The sequence below is a fragment of the Ruditapes philippinarum genome, unplaced genomic scaffold (assembly GCF_026571515.1).
Source record: "Ruditapes philippinarum isolate M1 unplaced genomic scaffold, ASM2657151v2 ctg1086_1_1_1_1, whole genome shotgun sequence".
Classification (NCBI taxonomy): Eukaryota; Metazoa; Mollusca; class Bivalvia; order Venerida; family Veneridae; genus Ruditapes; species Ruditapes philippinarum.
Genome location: NW_026857769.1, coordinates 170,889 through 197,967, shown reverse-complemented (window position 1 = coordinate 197,967; position 27,079 = coordinate 170,889). Strand labels below are relative to the sequence as shown.

The following is a 27,079-nucleotide window of genomic DNA, read 5'->3' as shown; positions in this document are numbered from 1 at the left end:
TTATAGGATTTTATTTCTAATTAAGCTTATTTCATAATGATTAATGCTTTGATTATAACAATGTTATAACAATAACAATTAAAAATTCAAACAATATATTCTCACTTTTTCATATCTATAAGAAAATTTAGAGGTTTGTTTTATTTTTAGATAGCATGAAGGTTAAACAAATGTAGCGCGTAATAAATTAATTGTTATTAATTTTTGCATATCATTTCGAAATAAATGGCATATTTTTATTATATTAAATTATTATTGTATTAAATAAAAACGCTTTTAATCTTGCTGCAAAAGAATTATCGAAAGATTTTAAGTTTAACATCGTGATCCATTAAGGTATTTTGACCATATAAAAGACACTTCATATATGCAGCCAACATAAGACTCAAAACATACCAACTGATTATAAAGTAAAGAGTATTTTGAATGTTTTTCTTTTCAGATAAGTAATTCAAAAAGGTCAAGCCAGTATTTGGATAAGGTACAAAATACTGAAAAAGAAAATGCAACGACAAGAAATAATGTTAAGGTGCTTTCATCCAGTATATAAGTACTTTCAACTAACCTTCATCGACAACATGTTTTAATGAGCTCCTCTTTAAGTCTGGCTTGACATATCGGTTATCTTTAGTAGATAAAAATGCGAGGAAAATGTGTCACCAATGCATTATATGAAAGTGGAACCAGGGGCGTAGCTAGGCCAAAATTGATATTACGCACACTTACGCGGGGGGTTAAGGGGGCCACTATAGGCCCCCTTGCAGGTCAAGAGCAAAGCCCTGGTAGGTGTCCAGGGGGGCGAAGTCCCATGAAGTTCATTGTTTTTCACTTTTTAAAGATGTTTAAATAATGCAGGCAGTGTTGATGAAACAATGGGTACCCCTTGCATATTTTTTTCTTAAAATATTGCTAAAAACAATAGAAATGTAGCGATTGAATAATCGATTGATCGATTGATTCGGCAATATGTCATCTGCCGGTGAATATCACATCATATTCAATGGAACACTAGTCAATAATTGTACAAGTTAAATGTTGATGCTGCACATCAAAGACGCCGCCAAATGATGTGAACAGTCAATCAGCATTGAAAATCGTTCTCTATTACAGTTGAATATCCGAAGCACAAATCAATTTTTTCTCCATTTTCATTTTATGTGTTCGTTGTTTAATAATAAAGTTGCACATTTTTGTGAAATAGTAGAACCTAATGAATAAATTCACAAAATAATGTCAGGTCTGAAATTCTTAAATATTTGTCTGTTGCGATAAAGACTGAAACGTCTGGTCGAATCAAAATAAATTGGATAACAAAAAATTGAAATGATTGGTATACTTAAAATGAAATCAAGACAATATGTGCTGAGAATATACCCATTTAAATATTGGTACGAACTGCATAATGTTCGAATGATTTTAAGGACAAACTGTTCTGCAGTGATCTCCCCGAAGCGTAATCGATCTAACGGTTGAATAAAAACCGCCTCTCTGATAGTGGGCATGGTTTAGACTTTGTAATTTGTAACTTAATGATTCGACAAGTGATATTGATCAAATTTGTCCTGGTTCCCTTTTACCCGTCAACGAAGACTAAATGCTAGCATATGGAGCATAATATCAAATTTAATATGACAATTTAAGGCGGAGCCGAACTTCAACAGAGGTGAAGCAAATGAAGTAAGTGACACTGCCTCAGTTGTCAACTCTCTCCACGGTTAAGTTTTAGAACGATCGACAATAGACTGGCTCATTGTCACGTTATTTATTATGTAGATTAATTAGATAACGATAAAAAGAATATGATATTCAAACATGGCACTATCACTTCAGTTAAACGTTTATTCTAATCCCTTAAAGCTCTGTGACATGTTGTACATCATAAAAGCTATTTTTATTAGAAAAATTTAAAAACGGTGTGATTTGTTAAAATAAAAAAACAACAACACAAAATCAAGTCTAAAATTTTCCCAATTGCCGTATGGACAAATGCATATCTATTAGACGCCGCTTGCAAGCGGCGTCTAATAATGTATCTCTTAGAAAGCCATCACTAAGACAACTTAATAAATACTCTGTGTATAAAAATAGTTGTCTGCTTTTTTATCAGATAGACAGCAAGTCTAGGTAACAGCTATTGACAGCATGTATACACAAATTTTAAAGTTGCTATTGATTCAGTACAATGCATAAAAAGACCTTCCCTACGTCAGCTTACATATATTTAATAATACGAGGGGTGTCCCAGAATTACATGGACTTTTGCTGTAACTAAAAAACTACTGAAAATAAAAACAAACAAAAAATTAACATGAACAAAATGCAACTTAATTGCATAAGTACAAAAAAATTCAAAGTTGTCCGGCAACTGGATCAGTGTCTGTGGGCAGAGTAATGAGACAAGGGGTAGCGGATGCGGGGCAGTCCATTCCGAGAGAAAGAACAAATCGCCGGTTGAAAAAATGACCAAGCCACGCGGAAATCTCCTGGACATATTACTTGGGTTAGGGCTTTAAGCCTTATCTTGTGGAAAGAGGACCTTCTCAAGTTGTACAAAATCAAATTTGCAACGGAATTGATCAAATGGTTTTTGAATGCTAGACTCGTGAATATGATGTTTTGTCCCGAAATTTACATAGAGAAAGAACAAATCGCCGGTGCAAAAAATGACCAAGCCACGCGGAAATCTCCTGGACATATTACTTGGGTTAGGGCTTTAAGCCTTATCATGTGCAAAGAGGACCCTCTCAAGTTGTACAAAATCAAATTTGCAACGGAATTGATCAACTGGTTTTTGAATGGTAGGCTCGTGAATATGATGTTTTTTCCCGAAATTTACATAGAGAAAGAACAAATCGCCGGTGCAAAAAATGACCAAGCCACGCGGAAATCTCCTGGACATATTACTTGGGTTAGGGTTTCAGGACTTTTCATGTGCAAAGAAGACCCTCTCAAGTTGTACAAAATCGAATTTGCATTGGAATTGGTCAAATGGCTTTTGAACGGTAGGCTCGTAAAATTGATGTTTTTTTCCTAAATTAAATACAGAAAAAGCAAGTTGCTGGATAATGACCTAGCCATGCGGAAATCTCCTGGACATGTTTCTTGGGTTAGGGCTTTAAGCCTTATCATGTGGAAAGAGGACCCTCTCAAGTTGTACAAAATCAAATTTGCAAACGGAATTGATCAAATCGTTTTTTAATGGTAGGCGCGTGAATATGATGTTTTTTCGCGAAATTTACATAGAGAAAGAACAAATCGCCGGTGCAAAATATGACCAAGCCACGCGGAAATCTCCTGGACATATTACTTGGGTTAGGGCTTAAAGCATTTTCATGTGCAAAGAAGACCCTCTCAATTTGTACCAAATCTAATTTGCATTGAAATTGGTCAAATGGCTTTTAAACGGTAGGCTCGTAAAATTGATGTTTTTTTTTCCGAAATTTATATACAGAAAAAGCAAATCGGTGGAAAATGACCTAGCCATGCGGAAATCTCCTGGACATGTTTCTTGGGTTAGGGCTTTAAGCCTCATCATGTGCAAAGAAGACCCTCTCAAGTTGTACCAAATCAAATTTGCAACGGAATTGATCAAGTGGTTTTTGAATGGTAGGCGCGTGAATATGATGTTTTTTCCCGAAATTTACATAGAGAAAGAACAAATCGCTGGTGCAGAGAATGACCAAGCCACGCGGAAATCTTTTGGACATATTACTTGGGTTAGGGCTTTAGGCCTTTTCATGTTAGGGCTTTAGGCCTTTTCATGTGCAAAGAAGACCCTCTCAAGTTGTACAAAATCGAATTTGCATTGGAATTGGTCAAATGGCTTTTGAACGGTAGGCTCGTTAAATTGATGTTTTTTTTTCCCAAACTTATATACAAAAAAAGCAAATCGCTGGAAAATGACCTCGCCATGCGGAAATCTCCTGGACATGTTTCTTGTGTTAGGGCTTTAAGCGTTATCATGTGCAAAGAAGACCCTCTCAAGTTGTACAAAATCAAATTTGCAACGGAATTGATCCAGTTTTTTTTGAATGGTAGGCGCGTGAATATGATGTTTTTACCCGAAATTTACATAGAGAAAGAACAAATCGCCGGTGCAAAAAATGACCAAGCCACGCAGAAATCTCCTGGACATATTACTTGGCTTATGGCTTTAGGCCTTTTCATGTGCAAATAAAACCTCTCAAGTTGTACAAAATCAGATTTGCAACTGAATTGATCAAATGGTTGTTGAATGGTATGCTTGTGAATAAGAAGTTTTTTCCCGAAATTTACATTGAGAAAGAACAAATCGCCGGTGCTAAGAAATGACCATGCCAAGCGGAAATCTCCTGGACATATTACTTGGGTTAGGGCTTTAGGCCATTTTATGTGGAAAGAAGACCCTCTCAAGTTGTACAAAATCGAATTTGCATTGGAATTGGTCAAATGGCTTTTGAACAGTAGGCTCGTAAAATTGATGTTTTTTTCCGAAATTTATATACAGAAAAAGAAAATCGCTTGAAAATGACCTAGACATGCGGAAATCTCCTGGACATGTTTCTTCGGTAAGGGGTTTAAGCTTTATCATGTGCAAATAAACCCTCTCAAGTTGTACAAAATCAAATTTGCAAACGGAATTGATCAAATCGTTTTTGAATGGTAGGCGCGTGAATATGATGTTTTTTCACGAAATTTACATAGAGAAAGAACAAATCGCCGGTGCAAAAAATGACCAAGCCACGCGGAAATCTCCTGGACATATTACTTGGGTTAGGGCTAAAGGCATTTTCATGTGCAAAGAGGACCCTCTCAATTTGTACCAAATCGAATTTGCATTGGAATTGGTCAAATGGGTTTTGAACGGTAGGCTCGTAAAATTGATGGGTTTTTTTTCCGAAATTTATATACAGAAAAAGCAAATCGGTGGAAAATGACCTAGCCATGCGGAAATCTCCTGGACATGTTTCTTGGGTTAGGGCTTTAAGCCTCATCATGTGCAAAGAAGACCCTCTCAAGTTGTACAAAATCAAATTTGCAGCGGAATTGATCAAATGGTTTTTGAATGGTAGGCTAGTGAATATGATGTTTTTTCCCGAAATTTACATAGAGAAAGAACAAATCGCCGGTGCAAAAAATGACCAAGCCACGTGGAAATCTCCTGGACATATTACTTGGTTAGGGCTAAAGGCCTTTTCATGTGCAAAGAAGACAATCTCAAGTTGTACAAAATCAAATTTGCATTTAAATTTGTTTCCTGCAATTAGGAATAACTATATTACGAGCATTTCAAAATTCAAATTTAAACTGGATTCTTTCGTTATGGTATGGAAAGACAATTTAAGGGTTTTTTTTCCAATTTATACACAACAGTTCTGTGCTTGCCGCTGTGGAAAGTTGAATAAAGAACGTTCAGCATCGTTTATACATGTAAATTATTTCTGAAATGTTCGTGGCCTACATATGTTTATCTTAGGGACATTGTTTACTCTCAACCGTAAAACTGTATTTTTCAAAATCTGTTTTTGTTTCTAATTGTGTCTGATATTGGAAATAAGACCTATCCAGTATTGAGTATTTCTGTCCATTACCAGTGATGACATTATGAGAGGTGTCAATAGTGGTATTGCAAAGAGCCATTGCTTGACAATATAGATATCTTAACGGCAGCACTCCTTCTGCCAGTAGGTCAGTACTTGTTCATAAAGAGAATTTAGGTTCTTTAAACGTGGGTTGGTATGACTGCATAAGTTTTGACACATTTAATTTCTGTTTTAATAAGAGTTCAGCAGTAGAATTGAAAACGGTGTGATTAAGTTATAACAAAAACAAAAAAGCAATTAACATTAATTTGTTCCGCATTTTTATTTTAATCTCTACATATTTCATGTATATAATCTTCACGTGGTAAACACTTTTATCCTTTATAATTCACTTATTAGATTTAAAACCTAACAGAAGGTGGACACGTATGAATTTACATGAATTAATGCAAAGAAATACATACATTTTGTTTTTGTTTGTTTGCTTGTTTTGTTGTTGATGTTGTTGTTGTTGTTGTTTATGTTGACACACTTGTTTGATGTAATTGAAAATTGATAGCTATGTTCAATGCTTAATTAGATTTCTGAATGAAAAATAAAATCGATTTTTTTAACCCAATTGATAAACAAGTTACAGAAATAAAGTAACATACTGATTCTTTTGTTCTCGATTTCGAAACGAAAATGAATGTTGAATATAATTACAAGTTTAGTTGAAGTAGTCTATGCTTTGTTAAAATGATCCAAAAGAACTCGGGAAATATTTGTATGGAGGATGTTGTATTAAAACTAATGTGGAAAAGATTGTTTTGGTGACATGCAAACCATTTTTTTAGAATAATATATATAACCGACAGTAATTTGTGCAATTGTAATTAACAATAATCTACTTAGTCGCCACTTTTCACTTTTGGAGATTTGGTATATGGGCGTCCGTCAGTCTGTGCGTCCGTCTAGATTTGTCCTGTCTCTATCTTACTTATTCTCTGAAATATAACAAAAAAGTTTGATGTGTCACACGCAAAACCCAGGTCCGCTGCTTAAAGGTCAAGGTCACACTTGGGAGGTCGGTGCAAAACCCGTGTCCGGAGCCCAAATTCTACATGCGTGATATAAATATAACTTGGGACAAATATTCTCCATAGTGAAGCAGAGTTTCGCACAAAAAATAAATTAAAATATCAAAATGTGTATAAAGGAACGCGTCTTCCAATGCATAGTCTTTTCATTCTGTCATTTAATTTAGTCATATTTTTAGTAAGAATTTCATAGATTTCAATAAATTTTTGTGAAAAGAAATGCTCACGGATGAGCATGTGTGTTTTTTTTTGTTTTTTGTTGTTTTTTTTCTTGTCAGATCAAGTATTCACTGTTAATAAATCACATACTCAAGTCAATATGTATCAAGATTATCTAGACAAATATATTTGGAAACTTTCTGACATTAAAAGGAAGATGTTCTGATATGTTAAAGAAAGACTTTAAAACCGATCTTTTTCGTAAATGGTGCACGTGATATGTATAGATCTTTTTCTCAAAATTTAGAAGAAAAACTGACAAATATTGTAAACAAATAACTTTTACCTTATTTCAACAAAAAAGATATGATATTTTATAGTGTGCTTTTATTTTATCCATAACATTTGTAGATATATACAATACCATCTCAATATTTAGGTATTGTTACGGCCCTGCTCTTGGTATAGCCTTTGCATCGTTATCAGGTAGGATCCTTCTTACAAGACCAGTCGATGTGAGCTGTTGAGATGAATCTCACAAATAGGTTATAACAATTTTCTTCTGCTCCATGTGACTGTCAATGTCTGCCTGCCAGGTCCACAGTTGACTACCTCTATGCTTCGAGGCGGCTGCTCCTGTCAGCTCTTGTGTATACTGCAAATTTATGCTGTCTGTTTGTTTGTCAGCTATCTGCAAAGATCTGTGCCCAGTTATTCTGTAGTAGACTGTAGCTACCCTCTCTGGATGCCTGCCGAGATTGTGTGCTCTTCATTTGCAAAGAAAAAAAATGTTTCATGTATATCAAATATCGGTTATTCTGAAGAGATATAAATCATATTTGCTATATACATATAGTTTGTTTGTTTGGTTAATACGCCGATAATAAAAGTATTTTTGGTTATATCTCGACGGTCGATCCACCTTAATGGCTTTCTTGAATAACTAACCAGTATTAACCTATTTCTCCGCAAACTACCGACTAACGTTACTATATAATAATGATATAGCCACCAAACATTTTAATGGAATTGTAAGACTCAGTCAGACTAAGCCAGGCAAGACTCTCATCTCTATTTCCGCTCCCGCGACCCTTGCAAGTTTGGGTAGGGTATTTAGGTAGATAAGATCTTATTTCAATCATCATGAGCGCGTCCGCTCGGGACGAATATTTAAATCTGAACCGCAACATATAACAGATATTATTATACTCACACTCCAGTTACCACGTTGTTAGAGCATGCTGGTTGATAGACTACATTTTTCTGGGGTTTACTTACTGTCACGACAGGGAAACGGATAACGAAAGAAAAGTCATATTCAGGTGCTCGTACATTGGTTATTTTTATTGTATAACGCTAACATGTTGGGCGTTTTAACGCTATGTTTGTATAACGCAAATGACATGATTGTGTCATTTACCATATGAAACCTTTCGTTAACTTCGGTCCTGGATATCAACAAGATGGGATTATCTTAAAAGTTTCATCGTATTTTAGAGATATTTAAACAGTTTAATATTTCAAACAGGCTCAGTGCAGGTGCATTAGTTGCAAACAACGCTGGTTTATATATTGCAATGATAAATCTTGTCATTGAATTACTTGTGATAAAGCAAGATAACAAAACCGCACACACTGTCCGGTACCAGTTTAGAACAGTGTTATTTGAAACAGCTAGTTAGTAGAAACATAGAAAGGATTTAATTCGGACGTTTGGCTTGTTTTATGCCTCAAATTATCTATTACAATGTCAAATGCTGATGAATATAAGAATTTAAGGTTTAGGAATAAAGTTGCCATTGTCACAGGCGGGTGTTGCGGCGTAGGTCGCGGTTGCGTCGATGTCTTAGGTAAAATTATTCATTCATTCATTCATTCATACATTACATTTTGATGCACTTAGATTTTTAATCGAAAAGCTGCATTAACACGTCAATATACACATTGCCGTATTCTATATATTTACAACACATTTTGATTTTTGTTTTGATACAACATTTAAAACAGTCTATATAGAATTTTCCTGGTACGTAATAATTTTTTTTTTGATAGTTTTAAATTTTATTTTTAGTTGATGAAGGTGGAAAGGTTGCAGTACTGGATATAAACGGTATGCATAAAGCCAAAATTACCATACAGTTAAACCTGTTTAAAAAAAAAAGAAGAAGAAAAAAAGAAAAAGAAAAACACACACTCTGAATAAAGATGACCATGTGTATAAAGGTCATTATGAGAAACACTTCATCGATTATAAAGAACACAGCACTTAATCTCAAAAAGAAAACCACGGGACATTTTCAGGCCCGTCCTTTGTTAACAGGTTTGGCTGTATTTTGATGGCCTTTTAACCTATTATTACTCTTTAAAGATTGACATTTCTAAATAACTCTGTGTGTGAAATTCAAGTTTAATTGAACTGTCATTATTGACTGACTGACTGATTGATTGATTGATTGATTGGTTGACTGCTGTATTGATTGCTGTATTCAATTTGATTCCTTGCTTAATTGATTGATTTAGTGATTGATTGATTGATTGATTGATTTATTGATTGATTGATTGATTGATTGATGCAATTTTATGATACATTTCAATTTCATTAAAAGTGATTTTGTTTTATACTAGATGAGGTAGGAACGTCATTAACCTCAGATGGCCTGCCCGGTGAATTATTTTTCATACATTGTGATATGAACAAAGAGGAGGACATAAAGGTAAATCTAACATTAAGATATCATATTAGATTTTGAGCAGACATAGCACTATTTTCTAACCTTTAACTAACCTTTAATACGGTTTGTGACCTAATAACCTGCCCGACAAATTTAGATTAAAATAAGATAATGTGAACAATATCTCAACCTCTGTAAACTTTAACAAAATGATATCGTAATCACTTTACTTTTTGATGTGGATTGGTTTCTGTTATGGGACAGATTTCGACCAATATCCTTACGCACAGCTCAAAATTGAATATTATCGAAAATCGTTAAGATATTAAAGATTAAATTTTCTATATTTTTCACCCGCCCCCACCTCACTAAAATAAAAAACCAACAATTAATGGCATTTCCATGATAAAATATCTGTAAATACAGAGAGTCAACTTAATTTCATTTTTGACACTTATATTGGTTAGTTGGGTGGTATAGTATGGTAATATTTTAAATTGCCCATTATGCTTTTATTTTCATTTCTCAAAAGATTATATTATTGGTGTCCTGTTAAAGCGTCTTAGATTATACTCACTGTTAAATTCCTTAAACCATCTGTTGCCTCTATTTGTGTTTGAAACAAGTACAATTTGAATGATTTAATATTTTGTATGGAAGTAATCATACTACTTTGTATACAATTTGCTACCTTAATGATTCATAATTGCACGTCAGCGTTACATTCTCTTGTTAACAAGCGTCTAACATACTATAAATCATTATTTTAACGTTAAAATACTCATTTTTGCCATTTCTAAAGTAGATTTCTTTGCATTCATTTCTGAGGCATAAAGTGCCTTAAAAGGTTGTATTTACCAATAGTCACGCGAAAGCTATAGTACACGATTACATGACCATTACAAAACAAACTAAATAAGTAAAATAATTGAGAATAATTAAATCTTTATCTTCATAGAAATTTATTAAGCAATCGTTTGAACAAGTTGAAAATATTTTAGGGTCTGGATCTGTACTAACAAATACATAAAGAAAAAGAACAATGGAATGACAAAATGATACCGATCACAAAATATTTATTTAAAGCATGATTTCGGCTATGTTTAAGGATTTTTTTTTTTTCATTTATTTATTTATTTGAATGAATTATTTATTTAGAGCTGGCATTTAGTATTATACGTACTTTGAACAACCAACAACATCAACAATAAAAAGAAACAAGTAACATTTATCAACTTTTCGCAAGAAATACTTTAATTTTCATATTTTCTGCAGCAATCTTTAAAAATGCGCTTTATGTTATTTTTTTCAGAGTGCTATTGAAAAGGTGGTAGAGAAATATGGCCAAATAGACTGTTTGGTAAATAATGTTGGAACACGTAAGTTACATAATCATTTGTAGAAATGTTACTTTATAACACCAACACCATTCTTGCATACTTCTTTAGTTATAATTTAAATTAACAGGTATGGCCCGCAGTGTAATTGTATTATACTATTCTCAATAAGTCAACTGCTTCTGTTTAATATAATGCAATCATATGATTACATGTTTATAAGCTTAAAGCCAATCAAGTCTAAAACGGGTAATATATATTTATTTTTCAAAAGCTTTCCATTCTTGATGTCTTGTTGTTGTTGTTGTTTTTCTTTTCTTTTCTTTTTTTTTTAAATTTTAACCATTGTTTATATAGCTTAGACATCCTTTGCTTCCTTTACCTTTTGCATTAAGTTTACTTAAATTAAATCAGTGTTTTGTACGGAACACAAAATGCCACTTTGTTTACATTTCTTTTCTTCTACCAGAAATAATCTCACATCCGACGCTATTGTTTCAGGTAATTAGCATCTAGACCGCCTTACGTACAACAATTCGAAACTCATTTTTTCTTTGTCATTTTCTAAAGAAAGATAACAAGTATATTTATTTTAAATTGTGTTAAGTTGGAGATATTTATATCGGAAATTATTGTATATTGCAGATCCCGGGAGCAATCCAATTGACAATCTCACCGTGCAAGGTTTTAGAGATTTGCTCAACACTAATCTTGTCAGCTATTTTGCAGCAAGTAAGGTTAGGCGATGTTAAATTTGTAATCATTCCAATATATTAATAATATTTACCATTAGCAAAATACCTAAGTTAGTAGAGAAACATCTTTACTTCACATGGAACTTCTTTTTTTATTGCGCCAAACTAACAAAATTTAAATCACAAGTAAGTATGAATTATTTTCTTATAGCAGCCTAGTCGCCAATGAGACAGCCATGTTTTGTCATTTCCAATTGCTTACAGTTTCTTTTGATTTGATTTGAATCTTAACTCGGTCCTTTCGTTTGATCCTATTATACGTCGTGGAATTATGGTCCTTGTATACAGACATATCTACCTTGACCGTACATTGATGTATTTGATTTCCTTATCTTTTTTTTTATCTTCAACGTAGATGATTCAAAACATTAACGAATGGTACATATTAGGTGTGTACAGTTTATTGCTGTAAACGAAAAGTAGACTGACACAGGCGTGTTCCGGAGACGAATATCTCTTTCCATATTTATCTCTAATTGTATGCTTCTTGTGCGCTTTCTGAGTAAGTGATAGTTTTATTAAACAGTAAATATAGACAAACAATTGGGTAATTTCACGATGAAACCCGAAACCGATCGCTCATCTTTGTTTTAACAGTATTTGAGTACCTTCTTTTGGGAGAGTACTTTTCACAGTGTAATTTGACAAAAGATCAATTATTACTCTTTTCTTTAAGTACTTTTAACATGTTTTATTCTACTTTATATATCTTTTTGTTGTTTGGTTTATAGTTGTGTATTATTGTTCACGGGGCACGAGATTTTCATGAGTTAACGCGCGGTTACACATACAGTACGCACGGTTCACCAAATTTTATTCGAGCTTTAGTAAACCCAAATCTATGGAACCTTAACTGAGTTTTCTTATTTCTTAGTTTGGATTATATGCTTTAGGAAAGAAATTATTTATTAAGTTATTTACTGACAAACGAATAAGGCGGTTTATTATTTGCTAATCTCGACCTTAGTCATTCCTGTTGGCTTATAAATCAAACTTAGCACGAAAGTCATTTATGTTACTGGTTACTGCTTTCATTTGGTCATCTAATTTGCTTGAAATTCGGACAAAATACCGGTATTCCTAAATGTAAAAGGTCGCATGACACAACCACCCATTCTTCTCCTTTGATTTCTTTCATTTGTCAGTTCTTTCTTTATCCTGTCACAATTGATGTGCAGCTAAAATGATTATCTTCGTTTCAGTACGCTTTGCCCTATTTACGCAAGACAAAGGGTTGTATTGTTAATACAGGAAGTATTGGCTCATCGGCAGCTGCACTAGGGATGCCTTCTTATTGTGCCTCAAAGGTAGATATATTTTATTACACCCGTTTTAGCCATGTGCTCTTAATATAACCTTAACATGCGTTTCATTTCACAACGGATTTGTTATCCTGTTGTATAAAATTCATTTCAAAAATTATGCAGCAGCTTAGTTTAAATATTATTCTCCCGAAGAGACGGATAACAGCTAGTCATCCGTCCGTCTATCGGACAGAAAAAGACTATCCAGTCCTTATCGATGCTCAACAGGCATACTCTTTATATATTGTTTATTTGACTGTGACTACGTGTATAACATGGCTTTCGGACGCCGCAAAACTTCAGTTTCAATGTCCCAGCTCACAGAATAGGAATTAAACCGAGGCTCATTGTCTCTTTAAATGTATGAAGGGGAGAGGAGGGTAATCCTGATAGTATTTCCCTTTATTGAGACGATGAGCGGAACCAACATTCAAGTTGCCCACAAATGATAGAAGCAGCACTTTTTAGTCCCAACTAACACACCCATAACCGCATGTTGGACATTTTATTGAGACGAAATGCAGAAGCCATGTTCGTGTGCCAGCATTGATGTCAAAGTCATAGTTAAGTTAAAATGTTTATTGTTGCCATTCTGACCGTCGAAATATTTTTTGGACACACTCGCTACATAATTCAAAAGTTTATTCCTGTAAGTCAACGTGCAAAGAAAACTACTTACGTATGGTGGTTGTCAGTAAGTCGCCGCTCGTTGGCAATATTGTGTCCTTTCTCTAACTATTTAACTGCTCGTTGTGATATTTCTTTTTAAGCAAACAGCTTGCAAGACGTAGGCTACATTTAATTTACACAAAAATTTAATTAGTTCCAATTATATATGTTTCGTGCATTTTTTCATATAAGGGCAATTACTTTTGGAAGTCTACTGAACATGAAACATTATTTTGGAGTTTTGTTTCAAACAATTTTGCACGGGGTATATATTGTTATATCTATGCGGAGGAAGAAACTCTAATTGATAAATTAAACGTCTTTTATACATAAATTGTCTCTTGTGATGATTGATTTTAAGCGTCTATATGAAGCGTAGATTTTCATTTCTGGTTAATACATGTATATAGGGACATATCAAATAATTTTCATTTCTGTCAGTGTTATAAACAATGTTAAACTTTGCTTCTGAATTAACTTTGATTGATTTTACATCTGGTTAGCCCTTGTTCAAAAGTGAACCTTTTGATACTGTTTCATGTTAACACATTTAAATCAAACATTTCGGTACGGACAAAAGTATTACCTAGATATTCATTCTGCAAGACTGTTATCATTTTGTTATGCATTTGTCAATCTTTCAGGGTGGAACAATTGCATTAACTAAAGCTTTGGCAATTGATGAGGCGAAACATGGGGTTCGCATTAATGCGTAAGTTTTTTTTTAATTTATAATTATGATAATGACAGAAATATATTTAATGGTCCTTGTAGGCAATTTATAAAAAAGTATATACATATTGCTTTAAAATCGGGTTATTTCTGGTGATTTTTAAGCCTTACTACGTTGCATAACTTAAAACAACTGACTTGCCCATCCTTTAATTTGGGCAAAACCTTTCATCATTATTTGGCGAAATTGCAAAATATGTACTGTCAAAAAAGAGAACAGTGTCGACCATGGTCATACGGCACAAACTTGCCGCCTGATCTTGATCTGAACTTGTTGCAAAAGTTATAACCAAAGGTTATGGTACAGATAACTTCAAAACTCTGAACGATATTATTTGAAAATTAGTTTAAGAAGATCATTCATTATTATTATCCCCCGCCGATGGAATCGGGAGGGGGATATAGTTTTGGCGTTGTCCGTCCGTCCTTCCGTCCGTCCGTCCGTCCGTCCATCCGTCCGTCCGATTTTCGTTTCCGGAGTAGTTCTCTGCAACTAATGGCTGGAATTCAACAAAACTTTATGGGAATGTTGATCAGCATGTGAAGTTGTGCACCTGGGTATTTTCGTCTGGATATTTTTAGTATTTTTAGAGTTATTGCCCTTGACTTAGTAAAATTTTGTCCGAATTTCGTTTCCGGAGTAGTTCTCTGCAACTAATGGTTGGATTTCAACGAAGCTTTATGAGAATGTTGATCAGCATGTGAAGTTGGATATTTTTAGTATTTTTAGAGTTATTGCCCTTGACTTAGTAAAATTTTGTAATTTTCAACTTGTGTCTCATGTAACTCAAAAAGTATTTGACCTAGAGTCATGAAACTTTACAGGAATGTTGATCAGTATGTGTAGTTGTGCACCTGGGTATTTTTGTCCGGATATTTTAGTATTTTTAGAGTTATTGCCCTTGACTTAGTAAAATTTTGCAATTTTCAACTTGTGTCGCATGTAACTCAAAAAGTATTCGACCTAGAGTCATGATACTTTACAGGAATGTTGATCAGCATGTGTAGTTGTGCACCTGGGTATTTTCGTCTGGATTCATTTAGTATTTTTAGAGTTATTGCCCTTGACTTAGAAAATGTTTGCAATTTTCAAATTGTGTCGCATGTAACTCAAAAAGGATTTGACATAGAGTCATTAAACCTTATTGGAAAGTTGCTCAGCATATTTAGTTTGCTTGTAGATTTATCCAGTTTTTGTAAAGTTATTTCCCTTGACTTAGTAAAAACTGTTTCATTATGTTGTTATTTGATCCTTGAGTGCTTGAGTTAGAATCGACCAACTTTACAGGAATAATGATCAACATCACTAAATTACAGGAATAATGATTCACCTCACTGTGAAGCTATGAACCTGGGACTTTGCATGTGGATTTTTTTCAGTTTTGTTAGAGTTATTGCCCTTGAATTACAGTAGTATAATTTTTCAATTTTCAACTTGGGGTTTGCTTGGGGATTTATTCAGTATTTGTAAAGTTCTTGCCTTTTCAAAAAATATTTGACCTAGAGTCATAAGATTGAGAGAACAGTGGCGCGGTGGGGGCACCCGTGTCCTATGGACACATTTCTAGTTTTTATTAAAGAAGAATTAAAATGAGTTGTTACAATAACATTTAAAAATATTTGAAAATTGTGAGATCCCTTCTTGATGCCTTGAAAATGGCAATGAAGTCTGGAGATTAAGATGTTTTTACATCTAGGTGAGCTATTGTGATCCCCCACCGTCCGTCGTCGTGCGTCGTCAGCAATTTCTTTAAACAACATCTCCTCAGAAACAAATGACTGCACAGCAACCAAACTTTACAGGAATGATCCTAGGGTGGTCCCCTGCCAAAGTTGATCAAATGGTTCCGGTCTGTTGCATAAGTAGGTCACAGGGCCAGAAAAAGGAGTTTCAAAAATGCAAAATTAAAAAATCTTGTCTGAAAGTACAAGGCCTAGAGCTTTGATATTTGGTATATGATATAACCTATAGGTCCTCTACCAAAATTGTTCAAATTTTAGCCCTTGGGTCATAATTTGCCCCACTGGAGGGGGTCATAGATTTTCCTCATATGTATATAGTGAAAACTTAAAAATTCTTCTTGTTTGAAGGTACAAGGCTTCAAGTTCAAAGAATATTACAGTTTATGCCATGATTAATATATAAATAAAGCCTTATGTCTTCAGTTGTTGTGTTAATAATAACCAGTACTCGGCGGGGGATATAAATTCAACGAATTTGCTTGTTTATACTTAAACATAAGGGTCGTTGAATTTTAAAACAATGGGCTTAAATTATCAGAAATGTTTTATGGGAATTCTAAGGAGCCATTCCTTTTCATTAATATTCCAATAGATGTTGCGATGGCCAACACTCCAAGGGTTACAGCATAGGCTTAATCTTAACCTGCAAGAACCGATATTGTTTAGCCTTTGTCATCAGTATAGACAGACTGGTGAAATCTGGTCAAGCCTCTATATTGTTAGTTAATCATTCATTTTGTATTCTGATATGAAACTTTTTTAAACATCAAATTCAAAGCTGGAAAGAAATCCTTCACACAAATTCAACAGGTAAAGATGGCCAGTTTTAAGACAGTGTTCCTCCTTGGTTATAAAGCTTAGAGAAACTGGACTGTGCTTGTGATACTAAATAGACATGTGTTAAGGGCGCACATGTAATTATATTACCTTTCTTCTTCCTAACACTTTGTCACATTTAGTACATTAACATACAAGCCTCATAAAGAACGAAAAAGACGGAACACCATCAACGCATTGCGGTGGTAGAAACGCTGCCTATGAAATTCAGTACTGCAGTGGTATCAAATACTATATATAAGTTTTATTTTTATATTCTTCTTCTGATATTATTTTAAGGGTATCGCCTAGCATAGTAGACACACCTTTATTGAGAAAGGTGATAAAAGAATGGGGCGAGGAACAGGCACAGATCGATATGTTAGCCTCGTTTACGGTACGGTCTTTCAATTTACTTTGATATATTTCATTCTGGTTATGTCGTGCATTGCAGCCAAATAAAAGATCTTTCAGATTACAGACCTTAGACCACATAAGGTAAATCAGCCTAATTAGCACAGTACGAAGAGCATCGGAGCTGTACTTAAGGGCTCGCTGGTGTGATCATCAGACAGTACAAAATTTATCCGTGACAATTGATTTCGGACAATAATCTTTTGTGTCTCATCGCTTATTCCGAAATTATGTGAGATTATCAGTCTTTCACTAGCAGATAACTACTGGTAATTTATCTAGCAAAAGCCGGTTAGGTGGACCGAGCGCCGAGGTATGAATAACACATTTAAATCGGCGTTAACCAACCAGCCAATCAAACCATAACAAACCGTACTAAGAAAATCAGTCTTTGAACACAACAAAATTCTGGAAACAAAGTGATCCCTCGGAAGCATTAATCACAACAAAATTACATAAGAATTGCAGACTCGGTTTGATTGAGTCTGTACATGAGAGATAATGAATAAGTGCAACATCCCCCACGCCCCCTAGCACCGGCTTGAGCGGTACTCAATTCTCAACACTTAATAGTGCTGGCATCAATGATCCCGAAGGACCAGAAAATATAACAACACTGAAGTGAAGTACGGGGCAACTTTTTACAGCTGCCACACAGCACTTGACACCTGCTGTTGTGAAGTACAAAATTCTGGAAACAAAGTGATCCCTCGGAAGCATTAATCACAACAAAATTACATAAGAATTGCAGACTCGGTTTGATTGAGTCTGTACATGAGAGATAATGAATAAGTGCAACATCCCCCACGCCCCCTAGCACCGGCTTGAGCGGTACTCAATTCTCAACACTTAATAGTGCTGGCATCAATGATCCCGAAGGACCAGAAAATATAACAACACTGAAGTGAAGTACGGGGCAACTTTTTACAGCTGCCACACAGCACTTGACACCTGCTGTTGTGAAGTACAAAATTCTGGAAACAAAGTGATCCCTCGGAAGCATTAATCACAACAAAATTACATAAGAATTGCAGACTCGGTTTGATTGAGTCTGTACATGAGAGATAATGAATAAGTGCAACAGTCTTGCATATTGTTGTAATAAAGGACCTTAAGCTTACTACAGCTACTTATTAACTGTTTTAGACGATAATAATATTATTTTTCGGTTAACAAATACACAGTTTTCACAGAGAATGTACGATATATTTATTATAATGTACACAAACATTCATTGTATAAACAGTATTATAATTTCAGCAATTAGGTCGTTTGTCGTTACCCAGGGAGATAGGTAAAGCATGCCTTTTTCTTGCCGTGGATGCAACTTTCACGACGGGAGAAGAACTTATGTGCACCGGTGGAACAGAAATTGGATATGGCGTTAAACAATAACTGCGTTAAGATGTGTGTGGTAAAAGAAAGAGTTTGAACCGTAAAACACGAAAATGTCAGTTCATTAGTTAAAAGGCCAGTTATGTGGAAGACGTCTGGTCATCCGGCTTAATATATTGATTAATAATGGACATACTTTGATATTATTAAGATAACTTGTTAAGCTAGCATGAAATATACCAACGGTTTAAGTTTAATGTACAACACATGCCTAGCCAATTGCATTTCCTCCGCCCTTTCCGTCAAACTTTGGATAAGAACTTCGGACACAGTAGTAATAATACACAGAACTGATAAGGTATTTCGGTCTAATCTACGCTAAGTATCAACATTTCGAGTAACAGACCACCTAAATCAAGTATATTTATAGATATAAAATAATAAAAGTAAACAATACATTATTTGAATATTTTTATATTATGGTTGTAGAAACCGAAAGTACAAAATGTCTACATGTTGGATTTGGTTATATTTTGTTCATCATAGGGCATTTTTTAATTGATTATGATTGTCAGACATATTCTAAATCATAATTTTACCGAAACATACTTTATTTTCCTTTGGATATGAAATATATTCATTCATTATGTAACGTAGTTGCAGAATGGTGTTTTATTTTTTATTCTAGCGCAACTATTTGTATGTTGTGTGTGGGAGCCTCTTTATATTGGTAGTCTATGATTTTTAAATGTGTCTGCATTCCAGGGCTGACTGGCGTAACTCATTTGCATTGTAACGCTTTTCTGAACATGGCGATAGGCTCATGGTCCCAGGCAATTCGATCATAAATATTTAGAGATTAAAATATATGTCAGTATGACGTATGCAGGAATTACGAAATCTATCTACAAATATGGAGTGTGGATATGCGTCCATGCCTATCACGTGGTTATATTAGTCATGTTTACATCATGATAGATTCATCAACTATTGACAATTGGTTACCAAATAAGTCGATTTCGTATGGTGGCTGATTTGTGCCATTCGCATTTGCGCCCCGCAACCCCGCCAAGCGAAAAGTCAAGAAATATCAAGTCTAAATGGAAGGGGCGAAAAGTCGCTACTTAGCAGAGGCGCGGGGCAAAGTTTGATAAATAAAACTTGGTCCCGCGGGGGCACAGAGCGCGATTTAAGGCATAAAATGGCGGGGTGCGGAGCGGAAACTCCTCGCTAATTAGCGTTTTTTTTTTTCGCTCCGCGCTTTGAACACCATTTCAACTTGTTAATTCTCGCCTTTTCGCTTGGCAGGGTCGCAGGGTGAAAACATGCCCATTAGCGGAAGCGAAGATTTATATTTAGATTTCGTCCCGCGCCCCCGCTAATAAACGTTTATTTTTTCGCATCGCATCCCGCCGTTTTGCTTTTTAAATCTTGCTCCGCGCCCTGTTGGGCAAAGTTTTATTTATTAAACTTCGCCCCGCGCCCTTGCTAATTAGCGTGTTTTCGTTCCGCACCCCGTCACTGAACATGTTTATTCTCGACTTTCGCTTAGCGGATCGCTGGACAAAAAAACGCTAAAGCCCATCTCACACAGGACACACGGCGTACACGGTTGGCCACCCGTGTAAACCGTACATTCAACCGAACTAACCGTAGCGTTATTCGAGTTACACTCGGGCAATTCGAGTGTATCCGTGTAAGCCGTGTATGATTTTTAAAACTTTTAAAAAACTGGTACGGATGCCATGTCCGTGTATGACCGTATAAGCGACCGTACAAGACCGTAAGAGACCGTGTGAGACCGTATGAGACCGTATATACAGCCGTATGTGAAGTCCACTCCACGAGTGAGCCCAACCGTATCAAGGTCGTATATAAATCGTATGGAATCGTTCGAGACCGTCCCCAAGTCCTACATCCAACACCCGATTAACACCCGAATGTCACAAGATCACGGTACGATTCAAACGAGTGCACACACGGTTTCATACGATCGCCATATGACCAATACGGTTCATATACGAAACATACATGGCCGACACGGTAAAGTACGGGTATACACGGTCTCACACTGCCTCGTACGGTCTAACACGGCTCAGCAAGAACGGTACAAAAAACACAACTAACTGCTGCCACCCTACTTATAGTGCTTGCTGCATCACACTAGAATGTATCCAAAGAAGAAGTCTTGGACGCATAGAAGGAATACAAGAAGAGCCATCCAGGCCCACCGACCACTCAAACTTATTGACCCTGATAAGGTGGAGGACCAACCGGCAATAACCGTGTCTCCCAGGGATTCAGACTCCAATGCCAGCTCGGTGGACCCTCCAGCAACCGCTGCACAACAGAAAAAAGACACATTCATTTTACATTGCTTCACCTTTTTATTCATTTATTGATGTTAATATTATTTAAAAAGATTGTTGACAGGTTATATGGCCTTATATAAACGGCTGTTTGTAAATATAACCCAGCAAGCATCATTTTTAGAGGAATAAAGCGAGATTTCTTTATAAATCGACAACAGCCGTGTATATAAAACTATTTAAACGTCACGATTATCCAATGAAAAGCGACGTTACGAACGTGCAGTTTTATAATGATCTATATACAGGTGTTCTTTGTTGAAATTTCGAAAGCCAAGACATCAAAACGGGTTAATTTATATCAAAACATACACAAATGTGTGATATTTCGAGTTTTACTCGAACAAAAGTCGGCGGGACCCTATGTAAACCCTGTGAAAGTCGGGTAAATCGAGTAAAAGTCGTGTTTAATCGTACCAGACCGTACTAGACCGTACTTGGAACCGTACAGCAGTCGTATATATTCGTATGCAAATCGTGTTCAAACCTTGCTTGACCGAGTATATCCGTGCTCAATTCGTACATACTCGTGCTATATTCGAGTCTTATTCGTGCCAACTAATCCACAAGCACGGTTGAAGCTCAAAACTCGTACCAGTCAACCCGTGTATAACCGATTATACCGTATGGGAATCGTGTGTCCAACCGTGTTTTGTGTAAGACGGGCTTAACAGGGCGAAGTTTGAGGTTTTAAACTTCGTCCCGCGCTCCCGCTAATTAGCGTGTTTTTGCTCCGCGCCCCGCCATTTTATTTTAAATCTCGCTCTTGGCCCCCGTGGGGCGAAGTTTTATTTATTAAACTTCGCCCCGAGCCCTCGCTAATCAGCGTGTTTTCGCTCCGCGACCCGCCATTTTTACTTGTTAATTCTCGATTTTTCGCTGGGTGAAAACACAAATGGCACAAATCAGCCACCATAATTTCCTTTGATATATATGGAAATCGCCACGTCAGAATAACGCAGAAAGTTTAACTTTCCAACTTTCAGCCACCGTTTACTTGAGAAACAATGTGATATTTTACGAAAATACTTTGACAATTAAACATAAGGAAATATTTGTGTTAAAAAGAACTTTATAAACAAGACATTACATGTATCACTATGTTATGGAAACAGATTTATGTAATGAAACGATATACGTAATAGTTCAGATAGTAATAGGTCACTACGTAACACAGTTCTACATTATTATTGATTACATCCTCCCTTTTTGATCAGTATAAGGTCCGAGGCTGTTATTGGTAATAGCCGAGATAAGCACACTTATAGTTTTGTCATGACAATGGTGGATAGATTATGAAAAGATTGTGATTGCATACACATTAAAGTTTTAGTCTGCAAATCATCGAGATGCAGGCAAATTAATGATGGGACAAATTAAAGTTGTTTTTTATTGTAGTTGTTATCTTTCATTTATCTGTAGTGACCAAAACCTGCCCGTACTTAAATAGTGACCAATATCTGCCCGTACTTAAATAGTGACCAATATCTGCCCGTACTTAAATAGTGACCAATATCTGCCCGTACTTAAATGGTGACCAATATCTGCCCGTACTTAAATGGTGACCAATATCTGCCCGTACTTAAATGGTGACCAATATCTGCCCGTACTTAAATAGTGACCAGCTATTTTTCATCCCTTGTTTCTACGGTGTTAAATATATTCTCCCCTCCCATATCTCGGCAGATACAAATATATTGCAATAGTCACCAATATTTTCTAGTAATTAAATGATGACTAATATCCTTTGTATTTCATGGTAATATATCCTTCCGTGTTTCAATTTTTACTCATAAGTTATATTTATTTTATATTTATTTCAATACTGAGAAAAGAAATGTAACCACAATCTCTATGTTTTAATTAAAGTAATATTTTCCGTATTTTAATCGTGACAAATATATTTCTGTATTTCAGTTGTGATCAATATATACCGTGTTTCAAAATAACAGTGACCAATAACCTCCGTTCTTCCATGATGACAAATACCCCTCAACTTCAATCTTAGACCAATATCTTCAAAAGTGACCAGTCCCCTTATTATCATTGTGCCCTATATAATAACGTATTTCAATAGTTACAAATACCCCCGTGTTTTCATTTGTATATGTAGCTTTTACGGCAATCTTCATGCATTTTCGGTCATACCCTAGTATTCGGTTAACAGGTTGACATAAACGGATATCAGTTAATAGCAATTTTCACCCACTACTTATCAAACATGATTTCTGAATCACTGATAAGAGGCAATGGCCATTAGATTAGTATTGTTGTCAAAAAGTAATGCAGTTTTCATCAGCAGGTTTCATATAAATTTCATCAAATACATTTGTACCTTGAAAATAAATGTAAATGATTGTTGATATTATACAATATGTCATGTATTGATATTAACATTAAACCGCTGTATTTTAACCAGTATTTTGCAGATATTAGGATATCTAAGTGTTCTCATTGCGCTATCCCATAGGTAAAAGTTCAATTTCGCGGTTAAACAGAAGTATCGAGAGCATTACAAATTTGTTTATGGTTTCTTTGAAAACTATTTTCAGTCAACATTTGACTTTGTTTCTAATTGTGTGTTCTTTATAGTAAGGTTTGTTTTTTTCTTGTTAGTTTTGAATGAATAAATTTTCTAAATAAATTCGTAAGTGGCTATATTCATTAATAGATAGATGTAGATACTCTAACATTGCACTTTTTTCCCCGATACTATTCCGGCGAAGTCCTTGCTGTTTTTTGAAAATATGTTCCCCAAAGCTCAGGTGCCAGTTCATGCCTGAAATAATGCATTTAGGGGCTCCCCCATCTGTAAAGCCCGAAATTCGCCATATGACCTATACCGTGTTGGTGCGATGAAAAACCCAAACAAAATAAAACAAATTGTTATCAAAAGGTGGCAGTTGACATCGACTTTACATCGAAATAAAACAAGGAAATATTTATTTAATTGTTTGAGGAAAAGTGAATGAAAAAGCAATTATAATTATTATACTGTTTAACCTATAAAATATAAAAACACATACGATCTGAAACAAATTTTAATTTGATGTTGTGTTTTATTTCTAACCAGTGAAAAATAAATCATTACAACATAGATATGTAAACAATTTTGCATAGTTGATGTCCGCGCGTTTTTACATATAGATCTTAAAAATAACTAAATAATAACATTTTTTGCATCATATCCCTTTGGTAGGACTAGAGATATTATCGATTTCTACAGCTAACGTATAAGGCCATGAATTGTGCTTATAACATTATAGTTGGTAGCCTTGCTATTTTAAAAGCTACAAGGACACATTAACCATTGCACGCAATTGTTGACTTATTGAAATGAGAAGGTACTCTGACTTTAAAGTGAAAACAAAGATGAATAGAAACTTTCAAAAAAAAAACACCATAAGTTCATTTGATCTTCCCTTTTGATTACATTCACACAATTCAAGAGCGAGATTTTGAAATTTGTCATTCAATCCCTGAAAAATATTTATTATTATTTAATTTATAACGAAAATGAAAAGATTACAAATAAAATATTGTTAAAACTAAAATTCACGTTTTCGTTAACTTTTAAAACTTAACGCTACATTTTATGATATTTGTTTTATACTATAAATACAAGAATTATTTTCATCGAATGGTATTCAAATAAATATTTCATAAGTGCCAGTAGACTCGAGTGGAATATGAAAATGTTTATACCACAAGATAAAAAAGTCATGTATTATTAGAAAAATCTTGAATTTTCTGTTTATTATATACTTTTCTCTTTATGATTATGATTTAAAAGAATTCCATTTTAATTTTGTGTTTTGACTGAATTTAGAAAAAACACCAGTGAAAATACGGAAAATATTTTTCACTGTAGTGAAAAATAAATGTTTACTTTATTTTATTTTGAAGAAAACGAAAACGGAAAATGAAAATTACGCATTTTATTTCATCAATATTTCTCAATGTGTCATTGATACGTTTATAATAAAATGCTATATCTTTATATGCTACCTTCTTTGAATAAAGATATTATTATAATAACTGAAAATGAAAACCATCATTAACGTTTGAACCTTCTTTACAATGTCCACTCCATGTTTTTTTTTCTTTTTGGTCCCAGTTACATGAACAATAAGTCAAAGGCATCTGTTATTTGTCATTGCAACGTAGCCAATATCATGATACTCTCGAAGCACTGCTATTTTCTAGGACTAAGTAGGTACTTAAGTCCATCACTTAGTTTTTCTCGTATAGATCCCTTGCACCCTGTTGCTTTCAAGCTGCCAAATGACGTCGTACCTTTTAATATACTTTTGATTTTCTCGATATTTTCTGACGGCTGAAATGTGTAACGAAAAGCACTATGATTTCTTTCTAACGCCAATACTGCATTTTCTACATTGTCCATATCCTGCTCTTTCAATATCTTGAAGAGTAAACAGTTTTCCCGTGACGATATTTTCCTCACCAAATCTTTCTTTGTTGCTTTCACATCTTCCTTTAGTTTACTTTGTTCCATTTCTACAGTAAGAGCCTTGGCACGGTAAGTGCTTGCCTCGAATTCAATCGACTCACAAAGTTCATTGGAGAGTGATTGCACCTTCAATATGATTGCATCCCGCCACTGTTCTATTTCATTCCTAGCTTTGTCCTTGTAAATATCTATTTCTGACCAGATGTTTGTATTTGTGTCCTCAATCTCTTCGAGTTTTACATCTGCATCATTTATCCTTTTTAAGAATTCCTTAAACTCTCGACTGTCATGTAATCCTCTTGATAGGCTGTATACAGATTTTACCATACCTGAGCACAAAGAATGCTCGCATTGTACGCATGTGGCGCATGCAAATTTATCACACCTCAAACAGTAAAATTTAGTAACTGATGGCACATGTTTAGAACATTTCATGCGGTAAAGATCGCTCGGTATATTGTTCTTCTGTTCAAACACATGATCTTTGAAATAGAAATCATGATGTACCTTACAAGATCTACACAGTAAACAAACACAGTCCACGCAAAAATACGGAGGTTTTACGCCACCGGGACATTTTTCACAAAATATTTCTACGATCTCGTCTGAATCTAAACAAGCGTTCATGGCTGTGGCTAATGTTGAAGTAAATGTGAATATATTAAGATACAAGCATATATACTTTCAATGTCAAGTGTCGTTTCCTTTAAACGAGGATAACCTCAAAAGTTGTGTTGAAACGACACTAAAAAGTGTTTTGAAATAATTTTTGTTCGTGTTTATTTTTAATTAATTTTCAATGTCCTTAAAATTTGTTGATTAAATTTTAAGAATCCTGTTATTTATATGCTAGCAATTGCGTGAATGTATTAGTGAATCTTAATTATGTAATGTATTAGTTGCAGCTAATATCATTAAAGCTCGGTTTGACAAATCCCATCCTAGTTTTTCAATGTCCTTGATTTGTTTCCTGTTTAACATATATTATAAGGACATATTAACAAGTCATATTTAAGTACTTAAATTTTCAAATCGTGTCCAAAGATCTTCATTTTCTGTTTAGAACAATACGAAAGGAACATTATTATTTATATCATATTTTTCCTTGTTTTACGTATAGGGATTGTCAATGAGTTTTGATCAATCTGTAAGATTTGTTTTATCCTCTCATCGTTTAATTTTGTTAATGAACTTCGACTTCTTAAAATCTGGAAAACATATTTATCTTTTTGGAGAAAATAAAAAATGTGTAATGATTGAATAGTGAATAGTTTAAACCATGTTCAGATGGAGAGGGTGTTCAGATTATACATATTCGTGATCAGAGGTCACGGCACAATTATGTGAAAATTGTGGTAATACTTTGAAACGGAACTAGCACAAGATTCCATATAGTATAAACACTCAATCCCAAATACATAAGCAAAATTTTCAACAATTATTTTCAAACATATTTAGCACCATAAAAAGAGATTGGGTAAACAAAACCTCTCAAAACATTTAAGTCACATAATTCATTCATCTAAAGATTACGCCTGTGTGCTCAATATCGGGTCCACGATAAATCATCACCATTTCTTTTGGTATACAGAGACCCCGATATGCGCGATAAAATTTTCACTATCGTACTTTCGCCCATTCACCTTCTTGGTTTCGTTATTCGATTTTAACTTTCGTACTTTTTGACTCTTGACATTTAATC

At 34.7% G+C, this 27,079-nt stretch overlaps 2 protein-coding genes across 2 annotated transcripts; one reads left to right on the top strand and one right to left on the bottom strand.

The window, feature by feature from the left end:
* Window positions 1–7,108: 7,108 nt before the first annotated feature.
* On the top strand, window positions 7,109–18,981 carry LOC132750903 (17-beta-hydroxysteroid dehydrogenase 14-like). The gene is made up of 9 exons (XM_060740974.1): window positions 7,109–8,610; window positions 8,832–8,870; window positions 9,386–9,474; window positions 10,745–10,811; window positions 11,415–11,506; window positions 12,727–12,831; window positions 14,142–14,209; window positions 17,089–17,185; window positions 18,463–18,981. The coding sequence occupies exons 1-9, from the start codon at window positions 8,508–8,510 to the stop codon at window positions 18,595–18,597; spliced, it is 795 nt and encodes a 264-aa protein (XP_060596957.1). The 5' UTR covers window positions 7,109–8,507; the 3' UTR covers window positions 18,598–18,981.
* A 6,120-nt stretch (window positions 18,982–25,101) lies between these two features.
* On the bottom strand, window positions 25,102–26,004 carry LOC132750895 (E3 ubiquitin-protein ligase TRIM33-like). Its single transcript, XM_060740967.1, has one exon. The coding sequence runs from the start codon at window positions 26,002–26,004 to the stop codon at window positions 25,102–25,104; it is 903 nt and encodes a 300-aa protein (XP_060596950.1).
* Between the last annotated feature and the right edge of the window lie 1,075 nt (window positions 26,005–27,079).